Source organism: Macrobrachium rosenbergii, chromosome 30 (genome assembly GCF_040412425.1).
Source record: "Macrobrachium rosenbergii isolate ZJJX-2024 chromosome 30, ASM4041242v1, whole genome shotgun sequence".
Lineage (NCBI taxonomy): Eukaryota > Metazoa > Arthropoda > Malacostraca > Decapoda > Palaemonidae > Macrobrachium > Macrobrachium rosenbergii.
Genome location: NC_089770.1, coordinates 3,909,154 through 3,933,952, shown reverse-complemented (window position 1 = coordinate 3,933,952; position 24,799 = coordinate 3,909,154). Strand labels below are relative to the sequence as shown.

General features: G+C 35.6%; 1 protein-coding gene across 1 annotated transcript in view; it reads right to left on the bottom strand.

The window, feature by feature from the left end:
• Positions 1-20,877, bottom strand: part of LOC136854947 (protein lap4-like) — a 309,134-nt gene extending 288,257 nt beyond the window's left edge. Inside the window, 2 exon segments of the mRNA XM_067131543.1 lie at positions 4,158-4,275; positions 20,525-20,877. Of these exon segments, the coding sequence (XP_066987644.1) occupies positions 4,158-4,275; positions 20,525-20,686 (280 nt within the window). The 5' untranslated portion in view covers positions 20,687-20,877.
• Between the last annotated feature and the right edge of the window lie 3,922 nt (positions 20,878-24,799).

Here is a 24,799-nt window from a genome sequence, read left to right as displayed (position 1 = left end):
GGCTGATGTTATTATTTGAGGTTCCAGGAAATTTGGAAGGTTCGTTTCCTGAGCAAGGTCGATTTCATATCAGCGAGGACGGAAGGTACAGGGGAAATTTGAGAGCCTCCAGTAGGTTGAGTTAATGAGATTACCGGCAAAGGAGTAATAATAATAATAATAATAATAATAATAATAATAATAATAATAATAATAATAATACAAATGTATTAAGTTGTTATTGTTATTATTGAAGGCTACGAAGAACAACCAAGTTCTTTACAGACGAGAATAAAAGAATAATCTTTCCTTGAAATAATAATAATATAATAATAATAATAATAATAACTTGGTATATTGTTAACGTCCGCGCACATTTCAAGAGCTTATTACTGTACCTTAAAAATATATCAAGATTTGCGCACAAAGAAAGGATATTATTTGATCTTGATTATCTTCACACAATATAGAAAAGGATATTGTTTAATCTGTATTACTCTTATTCAATTTACAGACCAAAGAGATATTTTTTTATCCTTATAACGACCACCAAAAGGACTTCTTGAATGAAAAGTGAAAAAATAGGAGCAAAGAATATAATATATATGTATATATATATATATATATATATATATATATATATATATATATATATATATATATATATATTATTACACACCACACAAAAACTTTCTCCAAACCACTTCTTCTATTCAAGGTGCATGGCGCCCCACCCTTCCTCCCAAACCCCGCCCCCAACCCCCCCACCCTCCCTGATTCCTCCGGCAACCGTAAAACCACTCTTGCGATTTCCCTTCGCCTCGTGTTTTCGTGACTTGTTCTCTCCGGCGAGGTGACCACAAAATATATACATCTGTTGCTCACATTCAGTGACCTCGAGAAGAGGTCCCATTGATCGGATTCGTTCTCTTTCTGTTTTTTTTTTTTTTTTTTTTTTTTTTTTTTTTTTCCAGTTTTGGCTGGTTGATAAACTTATCTTGAGTTTATCTGTGTATATTTAATACACAGATAAGCTCCAGAGAGTTTTTTAATTGAAAGTTTATGTATTTTTTCCCCCCGTAATGCAGTTTCCCAACTCGGGTTCCCAGACGCTTTCCACGTGGAATGAAGTACGTAGAATTTACGCCAAAGGCCAAACGCTGGGATCTGAGGTCATTCAGCGGTGGAAGGGAAATTGAGAGTAAATGGTTTGACAGGTGCAACGGGAGGAAAACCTCGCAGCTACACTGTGAAACAACTGATACGATAGGATGGAAAGAATGGCGGAAGAAAGGGAATATAAACGGAGGTACAGTAAAAGGAACGAACGAGGTTGCCTCTAGGGCACTAACCCCCTACGGAAAACATTCAACATGAGAAGCCCCCTAATGGAGGCTGGCAGAGAAAACAAGCACCGGTTTCAAACCATATTCATTCTTCAATTGCTAACACATAGCTGAACACCATATGCAGAAATATTCCACACACGATGCGCCACTCACCTCTGTCTTGCATGCACTCGAGCTTAAGAATGTCAAGGCACTTTTTTGTTCCAATGCCTCTTTCACAGCATCCAACCACGGACCTTTACACTGCCTCCTCGTTTTCTGTACTTAATCTAAATCAATAATTTTTTTACCAACTTACCATCGTCCATTTTTTTTCAGGTGACCATGCCACCCCAAAACGCTAATTCACCCTTTCACATAAGCTAACCTTTCATCACTTCTAAATATCACCATACTGCTCACCTTTCAATTCTTCTTACGCTATATAAACTACAAAACAGTTCATCTCGACTGCATCAATCTCTATTTCTCTTTCTTTCGTCATCATTCAAAATACACACTTCTCTCCTATAAAGGTGAGATGGCTCAACAATCCCCTACACATTTTGACCTAGACATCTATAGACACACAAAAGTCTTCTCCCAATCTTTTGCATACAATGCTACCTTCCTTGCTTCGCCTTTCCAAACCTACCATTTCCGTTAAAATTATTTCCAAATACCTCTATACGGTTCAACTACCTTCCTTTGTTGCATTACCAAAGCGGAAATGGCTACACGAATAAAGCTATAGTTATTGGCAAATGCATCCTTTAACTGCTGAACCAACGGTGATCCCAAAGGAAAAAATATATATAATTCCAAAACACGGCACACAAAACATATATGTTGTGAACTGCATAAACATTCCAGTGAAGCATAGATGGTATGGTATATTTCACACTAAAACAAATACATACATATATATATATATATATATATATATATATATATATATATATATATATATATATATATATATATATATATATATATATATATATATATATAACGGATAACCAACCAACACTAGGAATCACTGTCTCCAGTCTCCAAAGTGACAAAACATCTGTCTGTGAGCATCGACAACCCTCTTTAACATTAATAATCACTGGTAAGCGTCTCTCTCTCTCTCTCTTTATACAGCCACAACAATAACAAAGGTACTTTAATCAACCATACTCTCTCTCTGCTCAAATCACAACAGTAACAAAGAAATTCTTTAATCAGTCACCCTCACTTTGCTCAAACACTTGCAACCGTAACCTGACGCCTTTTCCAGATACACCCTACGACTCAATCTCTCTTCCTTCTTCTTTCTCCTCCATAGAAGACTGACCATAGCCTCCCCCCCCCACACCACAACCACGTCTTCCCTCCCTACCTAACAGCTACACCAATACAACACCCCCCCCCTCTCATAATCCCCTCTCGCCTCCCAGCCTCCTTTATTGCAACTGCTTATGATCGATTAAACGAACTCGGTGAAGCACATTTCAAGCCCTCTTCCCTGGGCTCTCTCTCTATGGGGTTTTAATATCCCTCACGTAGCACTACCTGAATCATAATTCTCTCTCTCTCTCTCTCTCTCTCTCTCTCTCTCTCTCTCTCTCTCGATAACGAAGGAACAACGTAAGTCTTCTACCCTAAAATCCACTGCGCGTTTGTTGACACACGCATTACATCAAGTACCTAACTGTTAGTCAAATTGCTGTGAATCATAACTGGAGAGAGAGAGAGAGAGAGAGAGAGAGAGAGAGAGAGAGAGAGAGAGAGAGAGAGAGAGAGAGAGAGAGAGAAACTACAGACGTGAGTCGTGAGACCTCAGTACCTACACCATCATACAAATATATATGAATGGGAAGGGGCTCCTACGCAGTAGTCCTTAGCCAAGCGAAGACAAACCATTCAGTAGGATATTCATAGGATTCTCAGCAGGATATTCACAGGATCCTCCACAGGATATTCATAGGATTCTCTCTTTCTCTCAACCGCGGGATTAACCACAGTCCGTTCCCCCACTCATCCTACGCGCGCACACAAGAACTGCAATTAGTGCCCGACACTCAGAGGAGAGAGGGCCATCGTCTGTGATATCTGACGTGCAACAACAGCAAGAGGAGACTTTATATATATATATATATATATATATATATATATATATATATATATATATATATATATATATATATTTATATATATATATATATATATATTCATCAATAAAAATAATGTAATCAGACGTTAACCAAACGACCATATCCATCGACAGAGAGAGAGACATAGGCCTATCGGCACATTGTTACCGGCTAAAGCATGACCTTTTGCAAAACACGGATTATTAGGAAAACCTTCGAGGTTTAGAATAACAATAGGGAAATGTGGCCATTAATTTACGAACACAATTACCAAACAATCCAAAATTAAAGAGAATATATTAAGAACACCTGGATCTAAATACCAACAAAAATAAATCTACAAGAAAAAAAAGTTCTCTGGTAATAAAAAATAATTTAATAAATAAAATTAGGCAACAAGAAATTCAAAACAGTACTCAAATATAATGTCTCCAAAAGACTCAAAGATAATATATACTGTAGTACTTTCGAAAACAAGGGGACTTCACTAGAGAGAGAGAGAGAGAGAGAGAGAGAGAGAGAGAGAGAGAGAGAGAGAGAGAGAGAGAGAGAGAGAGACCCAAAACAAAAGCACTGTGATATATATTTGAAAACAAGGGGATTTCACAACGAATAAGGAAATGAGAGAGAGAGAGAGAGAGAGAGAGAGAGAGAGAGAGAGAGAGAGAGAGAGAGAGAGAGAGAGAGAGAGACCCTGTGCATGTAGACTTACCATTTCGTGAGACATCTAGTTCGACCAGGTTTTCGAAGTTCTGGATGTCCGGCGGCAGCCTCGATATCTCGTTGTCGCTTAGGCCTAGGCGCCGCAGCTTATGCAAGCGGAAGAAGTTCTGGAATGTGAGACGGAGACAAAAGAAATTATTAGTATACGTTCAAGCTATGGCGTAGTCGTCGCTGGATGTCACCATGTTCATTGATTATGCTTTTAAGATAGGCTCCCCATTGTGTATAAATTCTTGCTTAATCCAATGTCTTAACATTCATTTTCATATTCCCACTAGTTTAATCGAATGTCTTTATTAGTTTTCATGAAATTTCTTGTATCAAATAAATTTACACCAGCTTACCTAATGGCTGAGAGAGAGTTCATTTTCATGAAATTCCTTGTATTTAATCAATCAATTTACTGTAGCTTAACCTAATGTCCGAGTGTTCATTTTCAAGAAATTCCTTGTATTACATAAATTTAAAATAGCTTAACCTAATGTCTCAATTCATTACCCAGAAATTCCTTGTATCAAAGAAATTTACACTAGTTTAACCGAACGTCTCAACTCATTTTCAGAAATTCCTCATATTAAACAACTCAATTCACACTACCTCAATCAAATGTCTCAACGTTCATTGCTTATACTATCAAAAAATATATATATAAAACACTGTTCCAAAGAATACCCAATTCATTCATTAGTTTATTACACCTTTATTCAGGTCTCCCAAATCCTGAGAGTTTAAAGACATAATGTAAAGGACTGAATATTTTCCTTTGATCTCTGTTTAATATCTAATGAACAAATCTTTCCACTTAAATTTAAGTTGTAGAATTAGGTTCCCACTTCTTTCATGAGCTGTGTGGGTCAGTTGGTAGCTCCCTGGCCTTTCATCTGGGAGACCAGGGTTCGATCCCTGCGTACACTACACTTTTAATGAGACTGCTCTTCTTCATCAAAGCTTAAGCTTCTACTTCCAACCAAACCTCTTAGTTAATACAGTGGACCCACGCCTGTTCGCGATTCTGGATTCGCAGATTTTTCTGTGGAACGTATATACAAGTTATTCGCTGAAAATTTGCCTATTCGTGGTATTTTTCATAAAAAATATTCACTAATTACTATGTTTTCATATAATTTTTGTGACTAAATGCATTTTTTCTGATAAAACTATTAAAATACTCAGGTATAAGCATTTTCAGAGGGTTTTTTTTGTTTTTGGTGTTTGAACTATGAAAAAAGGCAGTTATAAGTGTTTTTAGAGGGGTGTCAAGTATTCGCAGATTTTAGCTATTATTTACTTTGCAGCAACAGTGCTCCTAAACTAAGATGAAACTGAATACCCTTAGAAGACCTCTAAAAGAGAAGCGTTTTGGATGCTTCAATACAGATGTCAACTTCACTTATTCACACTGATGGACGTATTGGTCACTCTTCCAGTGGAAAATTCAATCTCGTCAGAATTCATTTTGAAGCGCTCAGCAACTAGAAACTTAATTGTGAATCTGTACTTTCACTTATCCTATGCTCGTCACTAATTCACACTCCTAAGATCCATATGACCTGAATTGTATTCCTATCCTAAAACTATTCTCGTATTTTACCTGATTTTATATTTTATTTATTTATTAATTTGTTAAATTGTTGTTTCTTTTCTAATAACTGACCTTCTTTCTGTATTTCTGATTACCTCCTGTTACTTCTTCCTAATAATAATAATAATAATAATAATAATAATAATAATAATAATAATACACAATGCTTCTGGCATAGCCTATGTGGATAAAATACTTTAACACCTCACATTTTTATTCGCTTAAATTTCAAGTACTGCAACGGGAAATTATGTAATGGTCTGCCTCATTACAAAAAGATTGCTCTACCAGTACTTCAGCCCTGAACACCATTAAAGTTGTACATTATAAAAGATAAAGAGAAAAATAGACAACATGACTTATTCACTGGTTTTACAAATACAAGACCTATATATTAGTTTTCCCATGTCATCCTAAGTGTTACTATATACCGCAGAGTAACCCCAAACCTACTAGTAAAGAATAAACAGTATAAAAGAAATAAAAAAAAGTCACGATAAAACAGACTACATAATGAGGCCTGTGTGAACCTGCACATCAAAAAACCATTTGCACCCAGTTTGAACTCTCGAAGCGCCAACGTTACATTCAACTATCGTTTCAAATTTTTTTCTTTACACCTAAAAAAAATCAGAAAACTCCAAGGAAATGGACCTAAAAAAGGAAAGGGAAGACTTAAAATAAATTGCATAATTACAGTAGTACAGTTCAGTGCAGTGGATGGTATGGTCTGGATAGATCTTAATGACATGACGATTAATACTGTCCTGTCATTTTACAATGCGCCCAGGACTAATTCGACGTGGATTCAATTATTCTAAAATACACTGAGAAACAACAAACAAATACATTTTAAACTGGAAATAATGTGGTATGAGACTTATGCTGCCACTAACCTTGAAAGTAAAAGATTTTCTAAACAGAATACAGGCAGTCCCCGGGTTACAACGGGCTCAGCTTACGACGTTCTGAGCTTACAACACCCTTCAAATATATTCATCAAAAATTATTTCCCAGGTTACAACGCATGTTATGGGGTTACAACACCGATCCGACGGAAGAAATATGGTCCAAAATGGCAGAATGGTCAAAATTTGGAGGTTTTTTGATGAAAAACTCAATAAAAATGCAATTTGTCATTTACAAGACACCCAAATGATTAAAAGGTTTTCTTACGGTTTTCGACGATATTTCGGGTTATGACACAGTGTCGGAACAGAACCCGTCGTAAACCAGGGATTGCCTTATTCAAGAAACAACAGAAAGAATTGAACACCCCTTGGGCCCACCTTAAACTTGCATAAGAAAATCATAACAGTAGTACTTTACTTGACAGGTTATATTCAAACTAAAACCTCCACCTGACTGGCGTGTGTGTGTTTATACACTGCACCACTACATGCCATTGCACAAGAACTAGAATATGCAAACAAATCTTTAGTCAAGACTGTTGTTACCAATATCTTACCGTAATATACTGTAACCACAAAGCTGACTTTTTTTTACCCTACTTCCCCTAAAGTGGAAAAATCCTGTATGTAAAGCAAACAAAAAAATTGAGTCTTTAGGCTTTCATTACACAGGAGCCTTCATTTTAAGGCTTCTTTTTAGATTACATTCAACAGCACTGCAACTGCTTCCCTACTGCGCATAAGCTATATGTCTGAGTGAAATGTATTTAGAGTACTATAGCTACAAAAGTACAAGGTGCTTTATGGGGCAGAAACACATGATAAATACGGATCATAGCTATTAAATAATAAGTGGCATTTCTTTTGTGATACACAAACAACCTTGCTTAACTTGAGGCAAGACTCTACACTGTGATACAAGAATCATAGGTATGGTACACTTTATGCAAAAGTGCATTCATATATAGCCTACTGGTCATATTTAACATGTGGAAATTACGGGCAAATGGCCTTATCAACTGTTTGGACTGTTCCATCACAACAGGCTCAAAAGCATATGAAATAAGCCAAGAGCAAATGATTTACATGCCCAGTTATCAAGTTACAACTATTCATTAAACAAATTTCAAGCAAAAAATCAACTTTACCAATTTTCTTTTACATACTACACTGCAAATACATGTGCCTGTGTGTGATGCAAACAGTTTCCCAAATACAGCCCATATTTGAATAAGAAAACATTCACAGAAATCTTGAACACTGGCTTTACAGATACTAATAGTGTACAATGAGCTAACGTTCCCTTTTACTCACTAAAGCTGGGTTCCCAAGCACCTACAAATACCACTTACTACAGGCTAACTGCTTTTCGCAAACGCATGCTATATGAGAGACTGTCTCTAAAAATGCCAGCCATGTTCACTGGTATTCCATACTGTACCAGTACGACATAACCTTATAAAAACATAATTCCAGCAACATTTACCATCAGCTGTGAGCAACAAAGACATGGATCCAGAAGGCTAGCCTATGCTAATATGGCCCCTTGGTCTAAGTGTGGTAGGGGATGGAAGGGATTTGCAGGTCAACAGTGACACTCTGGACTTTGCCCAATAACCTGACTAGAAAATAACCACAGTGGTTACTGTAAATCACTCCCAATGATGCTGGGGTAAGCAAAGATATTTATTATTAAGAAGCTAGAAAACATGAACTGCTGGCCATTATGGAACTGCACAAATCATAGAAACCTTAATCCTGTTCATTCTCAGAAGATTAAGCCAGTTATTGGCATGCCAGTTTTACCCACCTACCCGTCATAGAATAGTCGGGAAATGGAAGATATTGGCTAAACAATAAATTATGAAAGCGCGCTTGAGATAGCATAGTCTGGTATATTAATGATGGCCACGAGAAGGTCATCATTACAGAAAACAATAACTCTTGAGTTCAAATTGTCACGAAAGAGTATGATAATAATTAACAGAATCCAGTTTACTCACCTACCCATACACCACCACAGTCAAGTTTTTATGGAATAAATATAAAACTAAAATCCTGTAACTACATATAGCTTATCATAAAACACTCAAATATCAGCTTGGTACTAATCAACGCTAACATTTAATGTACTTGTCAGAAACTGATAAGAGCCGACCTCAAAACCTCCATATACGTAAAAAAAATAAAACCCTAAAATAGAAAAATACTTTCATAATAAAATTAAGCTTCATATACACTTACCAAGTAATTACTTGGTAAGTTACTTATATGAAAATTATATTTTCATAATAAAATTACGTTTCACATATATTTACTAGGTAATTACATAGCTGATTCTGTAATTACTTGGTAAGTTGCTTGAATGAAATTCAAATGTTCCCCAAAGTAAAGATCTAAAACACAACTAAAGTCAAAATTAAAAAAGATTAACTGAGAAAACTGCCCGTTCTGTTAAAACTTCAGTACAGTATATGGTTTTTAGACCTTTAAGATACCATCCTGTACGACAAATTTTCCCAGTCTAGGAAATACAGATTACCTCACTATAGAAGCTTTATTCCCTAATTTAGAAACTCAAATCATCTTCTTCCTCTGCATCTTTTCCCACTTCTATATGGGGTCATGTTAAAAACTCAAATCATCAACTCTATTGATTCATGACTTAGGCAAGTTAGGAATTGAAATATAAAATTTAGGCCAATGGCTAAGCACTGGGACTTACAAAGTTATTCAGTGATGAAAACAATGTTGAAACAATTGTTAGGAGAGGGTGGAAAGTAGAGTGGAAGAATAAGAACAGAAATATAGGAAAAGGAATGAAAGGATTGTAGCTAGAGGCCAAAGGGACTCTGCAAAGAACCTTAAATAATGACTACAGTGCAATGCGTGAGGTTCACTGACAGCACTATTTCCCAATGGCAGTAAGCACGTTAGGCTATGCTACCTTAATCTGCATCTCTCAGAAACAGCCCAGTAAGCTCACTGCAGCAGTCATGTTGGACGATATCTTATCAAGAGTGTAAAGGTGAATCTAGGTACTCTATGTATACAGTATGTAGCCTCTATAACAACAAGTCTTACAATGAAATGTTATTGCAGAATCACAAGAAAAATAAAAATAACTTATTATTTATTTCTAAATACTTACCTCTCCCTTATATAGCTTTTACTTCCACACCAGCTATATAATGGAGAAGTACAGTTCATGTCAAACATATTAATACTTAATTTATGATTTTTTTCTTAACATTTACCTCTCCACTATATAGCTTTTACTTCTGCACCAGCTATATAGAGAGGTAAGGTTCATTGCCAAAATATAAACAGCTTAATTCAAGATTTACAGTATTTTTTAAATACATCTCCATTATATAGCTGGCGCAGATAAAAGCTATATAATGGAGAGGTAAGGTTCATTTAAAAAACGTCTTTTCTTTAATAATAATTGAGATTTTAATTCACATACTATCTGAAAGCAACTAATACCTAACACTGTACACAATTCTACATGAAAGTCTTAATCCACGACACTACTGACCTTCAATAATAACCACAGTAATTTTATTGGGGGGTAAAAATAACCACTCTATCTTTTCCCCGAAAAACACACCTACTACAGTATATTTGATAAACAGCTGATAGATGTCAAATAAATGGCCCACTAATGAGAAGAATTCAACATTCCAAAACAAGGTCACAGCTTGAAGCCTGGAACAATTTCCCACTTTTATCATCAGGTAAACAAGTTGTAACTCCATTTGATGGTTCAGTTAATTCATATTCAGTCAATGTCAATCAAAGAAATCACACTCAGCACAACTGAAAAACAATGATACATCATCATCATCATCATCAATGACTTTTCGTCAGACTTTTGCTTTTATGGTGGTACTAGTGAAATGAATTCTCTTCGCCATTTTGTTCTTTTTTTTTTTAAAACAAGCTCCTATCTGTTTTAGGTCATGATCTATGCCCTTATAAAGGATCTTACGGCCCTTCATTCTTGCGCCAAAATCCCATTCCTATTAGTACATCCACAGAAGTTTAGCATCTTGGGTGGTTCTATGTCAATGCAAACCTTCACCCTCATTTAAAATAAAATCATTATTATGAGAATTTAAAAAACAATTAAGAAACTTTGGCACAATCGAGTTTTCTGTACATCGTATAGGCTAATCAAGGCACCTAAAATAGATCTATCTTTCGGTGGTCTCGGTATAATGCTGTATGAGACGTGGCCCAAGAAACTTTAACCACGGCCTGGTGGTGGCCTGGCCTATATTGATGCCAGACACATGATTATGGCTAACTTTAACCTTAAATAAAATAGAAATACTGAGGCTAGAGGGCTGTTATTTGGTATGTTTGATGGTTGGAAGGTGAATGATCAACATACCAATCTGCAGCCCTCTAGATTCAGTTGTTTTTAAGATTTGAAAGCTGACAGAAAAAAGTGCAGATGGACAGACAAAGCCGGCACAATAGTTTTCTTTTCAGAAAACTAATAAACCTATTAAATTTCAGCATCACCTTTGGCAAACTGCAGTACAGTACATACTTTTTAAGTTAAATATTGTTATAAGGCCAATAATATTACAAGTCTTTACACAAATATCCTAATTGCATTATCTAACAAAATCTCAGTATTCTCTATGCCCAATTACATCATACACCAAAGCAAAAATCACAAAAAAAAAAAAAAAATTGGTTTGAAACAAGTTTAAAAGATGAGTGTATGATGTTTCTTTCATCTGCTCAGAAATTACTTTGAAAAAATAAATGTCCATCAGAAAGCTGTAAATTTATAACTAGTAACACACAATTATGTTCACGTAATAAATACTGAAAAATTTTAAAACAATGTTAACCCTAGACTCTACCCTTTCATTCTATCCTTGCCTGGAGTTGGCATGAAATGAGGGGGTGGGGGGGGGACCCTCTCAAACCCTGACAAAAAAGTTAACCCTCAATCCTTGATGGTAGTTTTTTTCCCTTACTGAGATGAGCAAATCAGCCTACAGAGATCTGAGCAAAGACGTTGATGGTTTGAACATGTGATGCAAAAGAATGATGAGCAGTTAATCAGGAAACCTGCCGCTAGATAGGCCTATGTTAGCAGCAGGACAAAGATCAGTCATATGGGAATTCAGGTAAAAAGTGCAAAAGACAGCAGACACTTCAGAGTACTCATTAAGCATCAAACCTTTTAAAAAGAAAATCTGACAAAAACCTTACGATGATGAAAATAATCAGAGTGGTTTCAGTATTCCCTAATTTCGGTGGCCAATATCCATGCTAAAACATAATGGCAATTAGCAAAGAGTGTTTGAAACATCCTATATCCCCATACATTATGAATGTATGACATATTATGTAAAGTAAAACACTGATTCTGAATTTCAGACAAAACAAACTACTGCATACAAAAACTGAACTTCCTAATACAGTACTGTAAACTGACCTATTCTTAGACTACAACGTAATTCAACACATTACAGTTACTGCAATCCTACAGTACATTACAGTACAGTGGCCCTAAACCAGCCTACAGCTGACATGAACCTGACCTGACCTATATCTGATGTGACTACATACTGCACTTTGGTCCAAGGCTACCATATCTATAAACTGTCCTAAGGATTTCCTCTTCCTAAATGGTCATACATCCCCAGCACATTCAGAACATGGAATATTTCCAACCAATCATTTCCATGAAATATTCTACAGACTGTTTCTCAATTAATTCAAACTGGCTCTTTCAAAGATGAGGATCAATCACTTCTTATGGGAGATATCCATCAATGTCAATTTGTTGCAAAATAGAACCTGTTTATGGCAGTCGCACTTCCTCAATCCTTAATCATATTTTAAATGGTTCAGAATGACTATCGGAGAGAAATGAAAAAGAATAGCCAGTACCAACAGAACTAGACTATCAGCTGTTTACATCTTTACGTACAGATAACGGTGAATACCAAAAATTTACATCAAACCTCACACAAGGATGAGTATTTCCAATGATTTATACTACTGTAATCATTGATATCTGAAAAAGAAAATGAACTAAAACTGTCAGGAAACACCAATATCCCATCCTCTGGTCTACCTTTCAGACTGCGACACTGATTCTTCTACAAGAGGACTAAAATCAGGTTTAGCATAAACCCATCAATCTCCCGTGACCCACAGGTGCATCAGCTCATTGAGGATGCCATAAAGTGATGGATTCGCACAAAAAATCAAATAATCTTATTAAATAATCTTTATTTTTTTTAGTTATTAATAAGGCAAATCCCCACAATAAAAATTAACAAACTGAAAACCTAATAGCCACTAATTTGTGACTCAGTGAACTTTTATAGAAAGAAAAATAAAACTGATGACTAAAACATACTTTAAAGACATAAAAATTTGAATAGTGTTTCTCAACAGTTTTAAAACTGGCAATCTATTCATGTTTGAGAAGTCAATGACTAGTGAAATGTGTGCAATGATTGTATACAAAAATGTCTGTTTTAACTTTTACACAGCCTGAAGATAGACATTTGTCTGCAACATTGTTACATAAGAGTTTGAACAAAGAAAAAATGTTGAAGTTTGTTATGGCATTGCAATTTTCCTATTCTGAACAATATACAACTACATTAAGTCCTCTACAAGTGTCGTGTAGAGCAAGCTTTCACAAAAGGCCCCAGTGATAAAGATTAGAGAAGGGTACGGTGTAACCAATATCCCAAAATAGTTTTAAAAATCTAATTCAACAAATAAATAAATGGTGTATTGAATATCTATTAAACAATCTGTATCATTATTACACAGTACTTTAAAATACTATTATATATTCCCTAAAATTCATGAGCATCATTATCATAAGGACCAAACCAGTTCTTAAGATCTACATAGTAGCCTATATTTGATGATCTTGTGAAAGGCCCTTGACAAGAGTGGCAAGATGAGAAAGTACGTGTGCTTTACGAATGCAGAATACATGCTTGAAAAGCTAATGGAGTTAGTGATGACACTGTAACATAAGAGAGGAGCTTGACTGACAAGAGTGGCAGCTGAATCAGATGATTTTGAGATAAAAGTGGTGTCAATAAGAGTTAATTATGAGCCTCTTGTTGTTTAGATTATAACAATAATGGAAGAAGCTACAAGTGTAGGAAGGAAGGCCCTTGGAGCTTGTTACGTGCAAATGGCCTAGTGCTAATAGCAAAACCAGAGGAATAGGCTATATTATAAAAATAGCCAAAAGATAGAATGGAAACTAGAGGATTGAAAATCACCATTACTCAAATAAGGCTTGCGACGAGAGGAAAAGACGCAATGGAAAAATTATTCAATCGATGCTGTGGGAAAGGTGATGGTGAGTGAGTGTTTGAACTTTGAACAACAGATGCTCAGGACTGCAAAAATAGATGAAATGGAACATTTTTGTTAAACTGGAGACATAGACAACTGTGAAACATATGAAATATCTCTTTAGTAAATGGATCAAATATTTATCAAGTATGCATCTGACCAGTAAATATACAGCAGACATGGGTCATGACAAAGATTGCTAAGATTTTGAAAAGGTGGGGCTATAAAATGCCACGATTCACGGCCAGCTCACAGTGGAAAGATTACAATATGTCCCAAAGATGTAGCGTCCAGAAAGTGGAAAATAAGCAGAGATCTCAGAGACTGAGATAGTCTGTACTCCTGATGAAAAGGATGAGGAACAGTTAGTCAGAGAAATAGAAGGGATGGAAGCAGCATAACCAAACTCTTTACAAAAGCCCAGGAAATCGTGAAGTGGGCATAGATGAAGTCCAAAACCCATAAGAAAGTCATGCAGAAAGTATAATCACCAGTACACAGTGGAGAGCACTCATTTTAAGTCTAATCCCAAAACGGGGAAAATGAGATATACCATGTTAAAGGTGATATGTTTTATGGTGAAGAATGCAAGAATTCCGGTACTGGACAATGTGACATTGGTACCACAACAGAAAGCAGACACTGATGCTCTACAAACAATTAGCAAGGAACGCTTCTTGAAGAGTAAGTGCTGAAGAGAAAAACTACAACTTCATACAGAAACTGCACTTACAGACCACTTCAAAACAATTTTGTTAAAGTGATACAGACCTCTGGAGGCTGCTGAACACAAAGACGTATTGTGTACTGTGCATAAACCCGGTATCATTGTCATTCAGAAGACAAGAGAACAATATTCTTATAATGAAAGAACTAAGTTATGAAGCTTCTGCCAACCCCTTTGATAGTGTTACCTACGCAAAAGAATCCAACATTGGGATCTTGACACTAATCAGCAGTCTTAATTTTCCTGGCATTTAGCCCCATTTACAGGTCACTATTTGAGCTACAAACAACTACAGCCCACATTCATTCACAGAAAACAACTGATTGCAATAAAAACATCATAAGCATTTTGTTCACCTTATTTATAGGCAGTTATCATGTCACAAGCTGGACTAAAAATAATACAAGCCTAGAATACCACTTTGAAAAACAACACGCAAGAGAGGTCTAGGATCAGTGAAAACACTACTGACATTAATTCCATGCTGTAGTGGATAAAATAAAATCACAGGCAGTTGTTAAATCAATATGATTAAACCTCGGAACCCAGTGACTACAAACGAAACCTTAACAATGACTAAGTCCCAAACTGTAGTAAAATCAATGACGTTACTCACACTGATTGCTAACTCCTTTGTAATTTTTGCTAACCTAACTGGCATTGCATGGGCTGTGATATACTATATGCCTCGTCCATAAAACTAAATTACTGTGCAGAGCTAATTGATACTGTTACCGTAAAAATAGTCTACCATTACTGGCTAATTTTCCTCCACAAACTGCCTTATTATTATAGTATACTGTACAAAATAAAAAGAGCATTCAAACATGGCATGTAGCCTATATTACTGACATGATTTACACTCAGTGGATGTGTGTTAACTCTTAAGGGTAACGAGATTTCTTCAGGAAAGTTTTTGTAGTACACCTACTTCATACTGACATATAAGGCTATTGTTTATTAACCTATAAAGAAAAAAAATATATATATGGAACATAAAGACCCACTGTGTACTTTACATATACCTAAAATATGGATACAGGTAAAATTATTATCATCATTGCAATATTCAAAAAATATACCATATTCATCAGGAGCAAGCCTACAGGAGCCACTGACCTGAAATTCAAGCTTCCAAAGAATATGACTCTCATTTGAAAGAAGAGAAATAAACAAGTGCAAGGTGAATTGTTTTAGGGTGGCAATGCATCGCATCTTTGCTTGCATTGTTGAGGTTCTAATTGCACATCATTGTCAGGTATGCTAAACAGTAATAAACACCCATGCTGTAGTTACATATGAGATAGTTCCAATGAACATTAAGACGAAGTCTGTACAGACAATTTCAAGTGAACAACTACATAAAAATAAAATACAAAAAAACAATACCTTCACAATAAACTATAACTTCATACAACTTTGACAAGATATTTTTGCATGATTATGGGGGAAAATGTACTGTAATTTACATCATGCACAATCCCTAATATTCATGATTCTTTTTGCTTAGCCTTTATCATAAAAATAATGTATCAAGAAAAGTATGGCATAGACTAATCTGGCTGTGCAAGGAGATGGACTATTCTTAAATAGTAGCATTTTGAATAATTGTGTAAAGCTTGTTAAAAGATCTGTGGACTCCTAACATATGCAAAATAATCTTTGTGATTTGATCCACGAATATGCAGACTAATCAGTGTGACTTGAGTCCACAACATATGCAAACTAATCAGTGTGATTTGATCCACAACATATGCAAACTAATCAGAGTGACTTGATCCACAACATAAGCAAACTAATCAGTGTGACTTGATCCACAACATTTGCATAACAATCAGTGTGACATATTACAAATAAAACCTCTGCAGTTCCCAAAAACATAGTGGGATCATAACTTGAATAAAGAAATTACAACTGAAGAATATGGGTTAAAAATGGGCTAAGAACATATCACAGCAGCTTACATAGTAAACGTGTATTACATACAGTAGCCTATATGAATTATTGTCTGTAAATGTAAACAGCGCTCTACAATAAGCTATTTTTCGGTTTACCTAGCTGCTGTTGCTTTGATGCCTTGTTCACATTAGAGTTTATCCCACAATCAACGTTTGCTGGCCATATAAACAGGCACTGACCCAAAAGCAACTAATGTAATGGGCTCCAATTGGTACGTAATGGTAAAACAAGGGAACAAAAGCTTTATTTTGTAGAGCACTCAAAACAGTAAGCCAGTTTAGTCACTCAAACCATAATAAATGTGAAATAGTAGCATTACACTATCTACAGTCCTATTTTGTATAGTTTCATACGGTGCTTCACAGGAACTACGTAATTACTGCAACTACGATTTCAGTACCTATAAGGTTTCAATATTACTAGTGCACAGCGTACAGCATTCATGTACACTCCAACCTTTTCATGAATATGAACTAACCTTGCTTGGCCTAATCTAAATGCCAGCAATGCATGGAAAAGGTGCCAAATGAATCATCTGTCAATCTTGTTTACAAATAAATTTACTTCACTCTGAGGATTATTACTATCAATTAGTTTAATTAGACCAAAAATCTGCATCCAGACTATCAATGAGCAAGGTAAAATCAACCATAAAAGATGCTGAACAGCTGCAAAAGATGTAGCTGAAGCTAAAGGGATGCAAACTAGAAACTAACATTCCCTAGACTATGAAAGATGGTCACTTCAATCTCGCTGAAAAGTCGACTGTACATTACAGTATTTAGCCACTGAACAGAAAATATTAAAATTCGAGAAACAAAAATGAAGTACAAAGCAGAGTATGGAACAAACGACAGGTCTCCGACCCAACGGGGTCTTGCAATAATACATTTCAACAGACAAGTCAATGTTTACTACCACACAAAGAAGGCTCACTTGACAGATGGCCACAAACAGAAGATACTTAGTAATGCATGAGCGAAAGAATTACAGTATTGTGGTTTACTTAACAAAATGTCTGTTATACAGTACGTACACTGTACTACTGTCAGAATTTTTTTGTATCTTGTTCGCCTGCTAACACCACGTGTGTTCCAAGTTTTTGTCCGACAAGAAAAAATTTTACCCTGTGCATCCTCAGAGCTTTGTATGTAATTATGTACATTTTGATAACCACGTGCATCTTTGGTCAGACTTGCAAGTTATACCTCCCACTACTGGTTTTCCCTTTATATTAAGCAAATTGGTTCAGTACAAAATGCAGTTTCTGTTTATGCAAACACAGGATCATGTTTTATATTCTTCATAAATCTTTTTCGTGATTTGGTAACCACAAAAGCTTACACTAGGCTACGCCTCCAAACTTTATGTCGACAGACATGACAAAACCCACCAACTTCATTGTGTGTAGCCTAATAGCATTCTACAGTACAGTTTACAGTTGGTGGAAGTGGTCACAATTGGCGCTGCGTCTTCTCTCCTATATAACTGTTATCCTGTTTATACTGAGCCTTGTGCCTTATGGTACATTTTAGTCTGTACCTGACAATTTGAAAATGGATCAGATAGGCCTATATTGTTCCAAATAAGAAAATTACCATGAATGGCACTATGAAAATCTAAAAAAAGAAAACAATCACCAAACCATTTAAAAAAAACACTTTCAAATTAATGCTTCCAGCTGAATACAAACATATATATAACCCAAAAATGTCAATATATGGTAAGTAGTATAATGCACATTGCTTTCCTTAATTACAAACATGACGACACAACTGCTATATTCTTATGGATAAACCAGCATTTAATAAGCAAGAAAAAAGGCAACTGTATTACTGTACTGACACAGAAGTTATGAGGATTAACTAACACATCTCAATAAAAAATGGATCAAATCAAATTGCTTTACTGAGTCTCATTATTGATTGAACCTATGTTACTTGGGAATTCATTGTTTTAAAAAAGCTAATAATCCTACACACTCAGCATCACTATACAACTAGTGCAGTGTTACAATTTTCTTAAATATCTCAACCGTAGTTGAGTTTAATAAGTAATTATTCCTATATTCTATTTTCTTCTGTACTGTATCATTAAACCTAGTTTTCTTGTTTTCTCATATCACATGACAATTTATTCAACCAAAACTCGTTTTGCAAGTGAAAGGTATATTTTCAAGATGTTTAAACAAACAAGTACATACGGCAGCTAATAGCAACAAGAGTCCTTGGTCTATGACAAAGTTGGCCTATTAACAAGAGGCCTATGCTAATATGTTGCCTATAAAATTTTTACCTAAACATACCCTACCTAGTTTGGAATCAAAATCATATTTAAAATATGTATATTAAACCAGACATGGATATTTAAACAAATTTAAATGTAACTGTAAAATGTATGAAAATCAAACCACTTAAAATATATTTCACCAAATTATGAATATAGTTAAACAATAAAATGTAAGTAGGCTATAACTGTAACATGCATGAAAATCATGCCATGAAAAATATACAGTATTTGGCAAAAGAATGAGTAGTTAAACAATAAAATGTAAGTATGGCTGTAAAATGCATGAAAATCATGCAATAAAAATATATTTCACCAATAAAATTTAGATATTTTGAAATGCATAAATCCTTGGCAACTTCCCTTTAAATTTATTTGTCATTCAAATAAGATAAGATTAAACTTATAGATTTTTAATTACAATTAGGAATATTTAAACAATAAATTTATATATAATTTTAAAATGCAAATGTTTAATATATGTTATATATACAATTTTAAAATGCAAATGTTAAACATAATGTTATATATAATTTTAAAATGCAAATGTTAAATATATATGTTATAAATAATTTTAAAATGCAATGTTATCCAAATAACACCACGAAAAGCAAACCAAACAATTATACTAAATCGCTTTAAAGCAAATTCCGACGGAGAAATGTTTCGTGCGATAAAAATCAATAGAGAAACGTTGCAGCTCCAAAACTAATATTAAAAAAAAAGGGAGAAAAATTTGACCCGGCAATTTTCGACAAAAACAACATACTGTACACCACTGCTCGACAGTCGCCGACTGGGAAAAAAAAGAAGTCGCTAAACAAAACATATTTGATCTCCATGTCGACTGCTGCGTTGATAACCTAACAACCAAATGAGGGACTATACTAAAAATACAAACGCGATGCGTAACCTTCATAACGAATTAATGTTTGTTTTTAAAGAATTAGGGTTTATTTCGAAAGGACAATGGTTCGCTTTTAATTATAGGTGTTCATTTGGTAAGAACAGTGTTCATTTCGAACGTGTAAGGGCTCATTTTTGGCGAATAACGAATCAGGGTTCACTTTCAACGAATATGGACTCGCTCTGAGCGAATTGGGGTTCACTTTCAACGAATATGGGTTCGTTTTCAACGAATATGGGTTCATTCTCAACGCATATGGGTTCATTTTTATCGAATAAAGGTTTATTTTTCAACGAATAAGGGTTCGGAGCTGGGTAGGAATGGGCGGGGGAAGAAGAAACGGGGAAGGGAGGCGGTGGGTGGGTGGGTTAGTCACCTCGGGGAGAGATAGAGAGAGAGGGAGGGAGGCAGGAGAGAGTGTGAGGGGAGGGAGGAAGAGGTAGGGAGAGACCGAGAGAGAGAGAGAGAGAGACAGAGCTCTTCCCTTCCGTTCTCTTTAAAAATCGGGCGAGAGCGGGACAGGTGAGAGAGAGAGAGAGAAATGTACGATCCTCTATCCTGCACGGGAGTAACAACGAATCCTCCTCCGAAGGACACCACCCCTTTTTCTTTCCTTTACCTTGGGCAGATCCCGAATGTGGTTGGCGTCCAAGAGGACCTCTTCGAGCGATCGGGCGTAGCGCATAATGTCGTCTGGGACGCAGCCCAGGGAGCAATGCCTCTTATCCACATACTCGACGTGCCTGTTACAACCCTTGAAGATGGGTATACACCGAAACATGATTCCTGACTGAATCTGAACTACTCCTCCTTCTTCTTCAAGCACCACCACACATAATAGAGATCGTTCCTCCCCCCGAGCAAGCCCCTACTGGGCACACATTTGAAACACCCCCAAAAAAAATAGATCACCACTATCACCAGCTGCCTGACAACGACGCAACCTCACTCATCAACGGCGCGGCACTGACTGAGGCATGACGTCACGCACCTACCTCTCTCTCTCTCTCTCTTGCTGTCTCTCCCTCCCCCTCTCTCTTTCTTTCTCTCTCTCTCTCTTTCGTGCTGCCATCTCTTGACAAATTCTTCAACTAACGTGACGTCACACTACAACACCCCTTCGACGGGAGAGACATCTCTTGGCGATATTCGAGACTAAGATTGTATTTTGTTTTATTGCATTTTATATATATGATATTACATCCTCTAGCGATCTCCCTCGGGGTATCAGATAACGTTCATGAATAACTTAAATTACAGAATGTATGTGAAATATATCAAGATAGCGTACAAAGACAACGTAAATAGATTCAAATGCCTTACACGTTTTTAAAAGAAAAAAGTCAAGGACTAATAGCGTATTAGTACCTACAGATAATTTAATGTATATATGTGCAATTTCTTGACAAACTCTTCAACCATGGTGACGTCACGGTACACCCTCCTTTACCACAAAGCCATCTCGCTCGGCATTTTTGAAAGACGTTGTGGTCACAACGATTGCCCGGCTTATAATATCTTCTACAGACATCATAAATATCAGACAATTTCGAGAACGGACACTTTAAGTCGTCTTCAGAACGTGTCCCTCTCTCCCACGCCCGGAATCGAACTTGTGGAATTCGTTGCGTGCATTACAAGGCATGCATGCACGGTGATGCGTGCGTAAGTACACACGATACTTGATTAGCGTGTCCTTGAATCTTACTTTCTTCCTTTAATCTGCGTAAAATTAAAACCAAGAAAAGAAAACTTATTACGCAACACATGAACTCGTGCTAGCATGAAAATAACTCATTCCGGCGTATAGGCCAGTTTTTTTCAATATTAAATAGTTTTCTTAACAGGTGGTAACTCAAAAAAAAAAGTAAGATGGACAGCTAGAATGACAAATATACAGTTCATCGTAAAAGGTTGCTAAGATGACATTCAATTGCAATAAAGGTGAATCATGTCTTCAACGCTGTTGCAACTCACCTGGTTTGAGAGAGAGAGAGAGAGAGAGAGAGAGAGAGGTCGACAATGCTGTCCCTTTAACTTACATGTTTGCTGAGCCATAAGTATCTCGATCACTAAGGTAACACTGGTTCTGGTCACCAACTGGTCAGGTGACCAGAAACGCAGTCCACTTGAACTTAGGGTATAAAGTTCTCTTTAATGTTGACAACAGGCCTGGGGAGTCTGGTGGGAGTGGCAAGGTTCCCAGGTAGGTCCGGAGATGTTAAGATGGATTTTATTGCAATGGTAGAAGGCACTTAACCTCATTTAAATACTTACACATTCAATAAGTAACTGACTCCTTTTTTTATCAAGTTGTTTTTCTACGTTTTATAACTTTTTTTGAGGGGGGAGAAGGAACGTGTTTTTAGTATATACTTTTCAGTTCGTCAGTCAGTGTTGCTGATAATTCCTCTGGTAAAATTGTAGAATTAACTCTAATTTTCACTGTTTTGAATAAACAGTTACCCCGATAATAATAATAATAATAATAATAATAATAATAATAATAATAATAATAATAATAATAATAATAAAAATTTTCCTTGATTATATAAGCAAAATATATATTTAATATATATTTAATATATATATATATATATATATATATATATATATATATATATATATATATATATATATATATATATATATATATGTATATATATATATATATATATATATATATATATATATTGAATATTCCAGAATATATTTAAAGCATATATATAACTGTGTGGCACCTCTTCTGTCAATTAAGACATTAAAAACACAACTTATCAAGAGATTTTTGTATAATAATAATAATAATAATAATAATAAACAGAAATGGTGATGGTCACAATAATGATGATTTCAAACTAATGGCAATAATGAGACTATATAAAAAAAAGTTTCTCAGACCTAAAAAAAAAACAGTGAATGTCTCGAGGACAAGATACTTAAAATTTTCCCATAGTTGTTCCTAAGCAATCCAAGATCACAGATAAAAGGGGAATGTTTGGCTAGACGGAGCTCTGTGGTCGATAATTATAGTACATGACCGTAACACTGAAATTCGCCGGCTCTCTCTCTCTCCTCTCTCGCTGTTTACACATACATGCGGGCATCCACACAAACACACATGATATTTATGCGGGGAAGCAGCATATTTCAGTTGATACTACCTCAGCCCGGATTACTGGAGTTTTATAGGCTTAAATTTATGGTTTTCTTGTGCATTTTGTTTTGGTGGGCTGTCAACATTCCGAGCATTTTTCAGATCAACATGCACACACAATATATATATATATATATATATATATATATATATATATATATATATATATATATATATATATATATATATATATATATATATATATATATATATATAGAAAACTCACCCACATTCATACAGAATGAGATTACAAAAAGACGGGATCTCAGTCCACGGCAATCTGAAAGTTTATCTCCACACGAAAACCTTAGACATGCCGCCTAGAAATGTTATTGCTGGGCGATCAAACGTCGGGAAGAAGAAGAATGGAACCGTCTGTTGTCGACACAAAAACTTCGTTCTTCTTCAGTAAATAATACCATAATGCCTAGTGAATTTGACCAACCCCAAACACCAATTGCCATCACCCGTTATAAACATGGCGTCAAAATTGATGGCATTGAACGGTCCCTGTAAACAAGGAAGTCTGTCTCGTGGCTGACTTCCAAGATTGGAACCAACACGTGTTGATGTTATTTAAACTATTTCTTACTTTGAGTTCATACACTGCAGTGATCTTAAATAACAACACAGTAGCATGAAATTGCTAAATAGTTTTAAAGATTGTAAACAGCGACGCGATGTTAAAATCATAACAATTAGCCAATATCCTTGACATGAATTTAAATGGTGCCGGGAGGACGGATAAATATTTTTAAATTAATGATGGCGTAATCTGAAGTAACGAATTACCTTGCAGCCTTTCGGTTATTTCAGCTACTGTTTTCGAAACTGAGTCATCAGTAAAGTATATTTACAAATGGTGAAATGCAAGAAGCACATGTTAGGTCTAGCAGTTGGGTTGCTTATATTTTGCAAAACATTTCGATTTCTCTGTGCAAACATCTTAGGCAAAGATTAGTGAATAAAATTTTTCTTTTTTGTCATCAAATGCAATCTGTTTTTTCTCTCTTTGTATTATGTGAAATAAACAGCAAAATTTAAACTATTATGATTACATTAGCCAGAAAAATAAGGTTTTGGTATACTCCATTTGACGTTAGTTATGAGGAATAAGAAAACTAATAAAAATCGATCCTTAATGGGGTAGATTACTAAGAAATTATCATTTAAATGGAATAATAATCTGGAACATCATGCAACTGTGCATATTGCAGAACGTGGCATTTTGGTTTAAAAAGTTCTTGCTCAAAATTAGACAAAACATCTTGCTGAAGTGTGATAAGGTATATCTGTGTATGAGGTCATTAATGACTAGAATTTTGAAGACTACAAGATAACTTGATGTGCCAGTAATGTAAAACAATGAACACGAAGACAGTGGAACACAACGAAAGAGAAATGGCAATATAGCAAATCAACATTTTCATCACCAATGACAATATCCATCAGCGCCTCTGTCGGTCACCCAGACGAGTCATTCCGCTCCCAGCCAATAGGAGGATCTCTGGTGCCTGTTTCTGACAGCCAATCAGGAGTCGCCTAAAATTGCTGTATGGCATAACTGTACACCTATCTTCTTTTTCCTTTAGGTCAATGGTAGAGAATACTACCAAAACGTCAAGGAATAAATGAATTTTGGACAGTTGTTATAGGATTTACCCCTGCTACAAAGACACTCGTTCAAGAGACTGAGAAACTGCAATACAAACTCAGCAGCATCTAGATGGCCAGTCT